Source organism: Mobula hypostoma, chromosome 6 (assembly GCF_963921235.1).
Source record: "Mobula hypostoma chromosome 6, sMobHyp1.1, whole genome shotgun sequence".
NCBI classification, from domain to species: Eukaryota; Metazoa; Chordata; class Chondrichthyes; order Myliobatiformes; family Myliobatidae; genus Mobula; species Mobula hypostoma.
The window spans coordinates 52,395,041-52,402,283 of NC_086102.1; the positions used below are offsets into that span (position 1 = coordinate 52,395,041).

General features: G+C 39.7%; 1 protein-coding gene across 1 annotated transcript in view; it reads right to left on the reverse strand.

Moving 5' to 3' along the window:
* The window catches only part of epha6 (eph receptor A6), a 754,868-nt gene extending 749,096 nt beyond the window's left edge, over window positions 1–5,772 (reverse strand). Inside the window, exon 1 of the mRNA XM_063050836.1 lies at window positions 5,539–5,772. Within this exon, the coding sequence (XP_062906906.1) occupies window positions 5,539–5,620 (82 nt within the window). The 5' untranslated portion in view covers window positions 5,621–5,772. The remainder of the gene's footprint in view (window positions 1–5,538) is intronic.
* Between the last annotated feature and the right edge of the window lie 1,471 nt (window positions 5,773–7,243).

Consider the following 7,243-nt stretch of genomic DNA (forward strand, 5'->3'; position numbering starts at 1 on the left):
TTGACTGTGTACAGACATCTATTGATGCTTCTGGACACATCTTCAGTGATGTTCCTGGAATCATCGGGTGTTTCAGGTCTTTCAACATCATACAGCCTCCTCCAGGTGACCCAGCCGGGGCTGATCAGACCCCAGCTTGTGTCCAGATGGCTAGCTACTTAAGACTCAATGTCTCCCCTCTTTTTAACCACAGCCATCTTGAGGCCCTCTCTGCCACATCGGTGGTACTGCGGATGGCTCTCCTCTTCCTCTCTCCCTCGATGCCCAAATTGCTGAAGGCTCTAACTAGGGAACAGGCTGCAAATCCCCTACAACCAACCTCCACTGGGAGACACCTTGCTCTCCATCCAGCCTGCTGACAGTTGCTGACCAGACAAATCCAAAGCAGAGAGAATTGCATAGTGTAGATATTTGTTTATGTTTTAAATCCAATGCTAACAAACGCATTTATCTATACACCTTTCCCACTTTAGCTCATTTCTCACAAGTGACTTGGCTCAAAGATGAACTAGGTGAGGGGTTCCCAACCTGGAGTCCACAGACGGCTTGCTTAATAGTATTAGTCCACGGCATAGAAAAGGCTGGGAAACTCCTGATAGGGAGCCTACCATAAGCTAATTAGCTACAATTTCCACTTTCAAAATTGCATGACGGAAACAAGTAGAAGAATACAGGCATTTAATAATGCATTCTGTTACAGAACCATGAAGTTAAAATATAGTAATCGGACATTGCAATTGCAAGTATTTTGGGTAACAGGTTTCATGATGCAGAGCAAATAAGCTCCCTTCTGCCGGACAGTATGAAGTCTCTAGGAATTTTCAGAATTGCACAGCAGAGGATCGAACAATAATTAAAAGGACTCATACCTGGCTCCCGGTGCTGCCTGGCTTAGAAGCATTGACAACACAACTGTAAGCAAAAAGCCAAACAGAATACAAAAAAAAGTAGTTTACAGGCATTAAAAAGGATATTGTAAAGTTCAATGGCTACGCAAGGATTTTCTTTGAATTCAGTAAATAGATTACTTCCATGCACATACTGCACAAAAAGCAAACAAATATTCAAAGATGAACTTGACTCTTCTACTTCAACTAGGATTAAATTTAGATACCAGTTTCACCGAGCACAAAAGCTGATAAGTGAACATAAACTGTTTTCCTTAATCAAATACACTCAACAAAATCAACAAATTTTCATGTAAAATGCTTTGAAAACTTTTGTTCCAAGGAACTGAATTAATTCTTTCTACATTATTAAAAACACTAGGTGAAGCAGTTTAATAGGCTCAAAGTTTTAAAACTATACAAATTCCCTGCAAGTTATAGTCATTTGAGCCCTAATTGAAAACCCAACAAAAACTGATCGCTGCAGCAGAGACAATAAAAAACATTTAGGAAAATCATCTTTACTTATCTGGATGAATCTCCTCTGCTATGGGCATTTTGCTTGGGAATTTTCATTGGCATTCTAAATTTACATTGTACCCACACAATAAATTAAAGATATCACCCTTAAATCAACCAAAATAAATCCTTAGAATAATTTTTCCAGCTTCTATAAACCCACATGTAAAACTACCATAACCAGTGAATTTTTGTATATAATAAGTTTTTACTTCTATCCCAAGTAAAGTTGCCTTTATAAAATTAAGTCAGCAAAGCCGAATGGTGATTTTTCTTTCAGATACGGTGGGAGAATATTGGATGTCATATTTCAGTGATCAATTTGAATCTATTCTAATTCCAAGCTTGACTTTGTTAAATTTTTAACTGATTAAGATATTCCCCCAGTCTCTAAGAGGTGACTGACATTGTGCCATTATTCTAAGCCAGTCAACTAATCACAAATATTAAACACAGACAAAATTCAAAGTGATTCATAAGAATAAGCCAGTTTGCAGAATACCCCATATGAAAACTGCATCTTCTCTAAGACTTGTGAATAAAGTACGAAAGTGTTCCTTAAGACTGCAGTATATCAATTACTCTATATATTCTGCATCCGCATGTGAAAATGTACTAATTTTATTTCTAACAGCTTGAGCCACTATTTGTTGCGGCTGGCTATTTAATACGTGACCTTGCATAGAAACTATACAGTGTTTGTATTCCATGTTGCTGAAAATATGAGCTAGCAACAGCACTGCCGGGACAAAAAAAAGGGGCTTTTGGAGCCTGACAGAATCGAAAAACTAACTATAGATTTCCTTATCCAACAAAAGACTAAGAAATTAACATCAAGGTTTGGAAATGAAAAGTAAACAGAAGTGCATGAAATTATTGCTAAATCAGATTCAGAGAAAATAAAGAGAAAGAATATTTTCATTGAGGAAAAGGCTACCTCCAACAATTCAAATCATGAAAGACAAGCCACCACTATTTTATTTGTTAATTAGCACTGAAAATTAATACTTACTCTCTGCGCATTACACCACTGGCGTTTAGGGCAGAAATGAAGGATTTTTTTTCTCTTCTTTCTGTTTCCGTAACAGTTTAGTTTGACCAGTCAGGGTTGTTAGCCTTGAGCTGAACCCCCAAAGCTGCAAGACCAGTGGACAACTTAGTCTGGCCTCTATTCTTTGACCTATTTGGTATGGGTGACCCTACCAAAAGCCAAAGTACAAGGCCCTGACTCCTACCAGCATATGGAGTGCTCCAGGTCATTGAGGAACTCAAGCTTCCAAACCATGACAAGATTGTGGTCCTCTTGGAGGACTGTAAATTAACTGGGCTTGGTAGCTGGATTGAAATGGGTACGCCGTGAACCAACTGGTCTTTCCACCTTTAGAACACAAATATGGCAACTATGCACTATTTTAATATGCAATAGTTTGCAAGTCGATATTGCAATATTTAACAGAATAGAGTAGCTCCGGCTTTTAAATTTAATCATGCGAGTGCCCCATGTGAAGTTATTTTGCCACCTTCACATATGAAACTGCAAGCACTGCCAGCCTCACCATTATTTTAACAGAGAACTGTAATAGGATATAATAAACAAAACTATGTAAATTAAGTCCACAAATACTACATATAATTTGGTTATAATTACACATTTTATTCTTATGAATTTGCTGACTTAATATGTTATACTATTCCTGCGTAAATCCTGGGATTGTGTAATAGAACTGTTAAAGCAACTTATGAAAAACAAACAATGCTTTTACCACAAGCTCAACAAGCAATATCTTCTCATCCTATTCGGATTATTATATACATCACACTTGTCCAATCTTTAGGATGTACTGTTTTATTGCAATCAAATGATGATCCATGCAATAATAAAATGTTTGCTTTAAACCATAAAATCACTTATTTTACATTAGGGTCTGAATACAGAAAGTTTAGGTTAAAACATATTTTACACCTCCTGAACCTTTGTTGACTCTATAAAGTTAACTTTTTGTTGAAAGAGAAAACAAATTCAAAATGTTCCCAAGTTCAAGTTCAATTCACTGTCATTCAACCCTACATGTGTATACCGCCAAAGGAAACAATGTTCCTCCGGACCAAGGTGCACAACATATGAATATTACAAGTAAATTAACCAATAATAAGGCACATTTATGTCACAAGTTAAAAAGTAAGCAGTATAATGCTAGTGGCACATCATGCATGATACCTGGGTGGTGGCCGGGGGTTCATTAATTTTACGGCCTGGGGGAAGAAGCTTGTTTTCATTCTAATAGTCCTTATCCTAATGCTGCGATACCTCCTGCCTGATGATAGGGGGTCAAAGAGATTGTTGGATGGATGGGAGGAATTATTGACAATGCTTAGGGCCCTGCGTACGCAGCGCTCTTGATAAATATTTCTGATGGGTGGAAGAGAGACTGAAGCCTCCCAGGATGAAGCATTAAAAATGGTTGCAAATGTTTAATCAACCAGACTGAAGTTTTAGTTCCAAGGATTAATTTCCAAAACAAAATCAGCAGACCACTAAAATTGCAATAGCAACATTTTTTAATTTAAAGGATTTTGACAACCCTATAAATTGACACTATAGTTCAAAAAGTACTCATTTTAACTGTTAAGGGAAATGATACCCAAAGACATTTAATGGGCAGAGTTAAATAACTCAATTATAAATTTAGCAAGGAGTTACACATTGAACATGTGAACAAATGATGAAACAGAAAGCAACTACCACCACCAGAATACTTAAAAACTCCAGATAGTTTGCGCAGTTAGTATTATGTTTCCTTCGGTTGCATTGCTCTATGCACCTTGGGTACATCCTTTGATTCAAATATTAAAGCAGTCATAAAATCCCAATCTTCTTTAGAACATTGATATGTTGCAGCACCCTAATGACATTAAATAATGCATTGGCTTATCTCATAAATGAAAAGAGGAATAGTTATCCTCTTTGCAAACGTATCTCTGCAACACTGCATATAAACATGTAGCAAACCTTGCTTCTAGTTCACATACTGTCCCATTAGACATCAACATTATGGATAATTTTAGCAGAGTCCAATCTCAACTTTATTACAATTGTCCCAGCAGAAAGCACCCGAATGATGACGTACACCTATTTCCCGAAAGCAGCTGCAGTCACTGCTTTAACCTTGCAGCGGTCCTTTCCAAATAATAAACTTTAAAAAGAGCCCGATTGTCCTTAGTACAGGCATGACATGTTCCCAGTATGGCTTATACGAAAAGCTGCTTGATACCGCCGTCGGTTATCTCTCCTGAAAATCTCAATGGATGTCGATCTTGGTCTCTAAATATTTACGGGAAAGGGATCATGGCTCAATCAGATGAAGACTGAATCGGAAAGTACTGTACTTCGGCTGGGCCTTTGGAACCAAGGCCGGCAACCATAGTTCAAATTTGCTGTTACTCCTATCTTCTATTTCATTATCTCCCATCAAACTGGCAAGTTATTGCAGTGGAAGTGAAATTATTCCAGAATAGTTTAAAACCGTTTAGAAAAGATATTTAAAAGGAAAGCTGCTTCCCTTTCAACGTTATATGATCCACGAACAATGCAATATGATAAACTAGGACAATGTTGTACATTATAGAATGTTTTGTAAAATAAACTGGAATAACAACACATCAATGTGTTAATTTTAAAGGAAATAGCTACAAAATGAATTTTGCAATATTTAAAACAACACCTGGCCCCAGCAACCAACCGTTTAAGTTAAAACACAAATATATTTGACCATAGCGATTTTCATGGTTATAAGCTAAGCGCCCACGATTTTCCACAAACATTATTAAACCCGAGTGTAACTCATTACCATTTTGCATCAGTTTAGCTCCAACTTATGGAAGGTGTTATTTCAGATACAACATCGCGGGGTCCATTCCTGCGCTGGGTTACTGAGATATCGGGGAAAATAAAAAAGCATTTTATTTTTAAACGCCGCTGTCATTGCCATTTTGTAAACATTAAATTCTGTGCCCACTTCAGATGACAGCAACAAGAGTGGCACTCCCCGGGCCGAAGCGGCTACTGGCGGGGTTGCCAAAGTTAAAGGTGGTGTTGAGTGGCTGTCACTTTCCCCGGGGCGCTCTCTCTTACCTTCGGTGGGAATGTGACTCTCGGCGCCGAGGACCCGATGAGAGAGAAGCAGGAAGACGCTGAAGCCCACGCTCAAAATCATCCTTCAAACACACCCTTCTCAGTCCCGGCTCCAAGAGAAGCGGCTCAACTCACTGTGGCTGAGACAGGAAGGCACCAGGTAGGCCCTCCGACTGTCAAAATTTTGAAAAAAAAATAATAAAATAATAGGAGCGGAATAGCCGGAGAAGCGAGTTAGTGCGGCTGCCCTCCTCCGGTCGTCCGCTCACGTCCAAACTGAGGGAGCCATCGTCTGGGAATTGCAGTCACCAAGCACACAGCAGCATCCTTCTGGTCTCTAAGCTGACGGACAGGTAGTCAGTCACTTCACAGTCAGACCCCCCTTCCTTTCAACAGTGGTCACGAAAATCCCCATTCGTTGGGAAGGGGGAGTGGGAGAGACCCCCGCCTGGCCTCGTGAATCTCAGGACTAATTATTCTCCTCCCTCTATAGTGACGGCTTGTAGCTGCATAATATAACTACGAACGCCAATTATCTCTCGCCGGTTTGAAAAGTATTATATTTAAAATAATCAGACAAAGGAGGGTACAAGAAGCCGGCTTTGGCGGGGATTGTTTCTAGTAAATGCGAACGCACCACAAATTGCCAACTTTCGGCAGCTTGCTCGCCCAGTCCGCTCACACTGGATAAAACTTGCTATTTTTTATACAGCATCGCGATAGAAACCAGAAAGACGGGTGCTGGCATTCTTGCCCCTTGGAGGATAGTCAGAGATGCGCCTTTATAAAACGCCCCTGGCGAATGCGTGTCCAGGCGGATGCGCGGGAAAGCTGGACGGGCGCCTCTGAGCCACCGGCAGGTCAAGTAAGCTGACGTTGAGCACCAGAGGGTGTCAACAACAGCTTCACTCAACGCCACTTCCCGGTCTTAAATAACAAAACATACAGCTTGTTCCCAACTCTTACAAGGTCGAGTGAGAGTATTTTGGCAGGGCTCTCGGGCAGCTTTAAATCAGTAACCACGGATGACTTTGTCCACGCAATTGGTCAAACGTACTGGGAAACCCAAGTAGGGCGGGGAAACTATTTCACAGGTCTGAGGTCACCCGAGCGGCTCTTTGGGTGTTCAGTTGCACAGGAAAGTGCAATCTCGCACAAAATACCGCAGGCAGCTCCCCCGGCCCCAGAAAAAAAATACTACCAATTGTCTAACTAAATAATGCCGGGTAGAGGAAAGGGAATATTTAAATTGAAATTAATCGCAAAGGGAATTTTGCAGTCGGGGTTCACAATTTTGGTTCTGATTGGTAAATATTAACCATCCTCTAGGCCTGTGGCAATTTATAAAGGATAGAGTAATTACAAATTGGATTAAGGTGACTAGTATGAGATCAAACACCATTCTTAAACTAGCTTCATTCTCATTGTTCAAACATGCCGTTTCATCAACTAAATTTCATTTGTGTGCAATTGTGTAGTTTACAATAAATGGAAAGAGAAGGGAAACCCTTTCATGATAAGCTTCTTCATTCACCCTTGCTTGAAATTACACCATATGATCTGTATTGAGTGGTGTCATAGCACAATTAATAATCGTTTTGCTCACTTTATCTCTTTCAATTTCATTAGATTAACTGTTCTGAATATCTGACAAATAGCAGTCAATAATATTCTACATTGCAACAATATTCATTATGTCCCAACG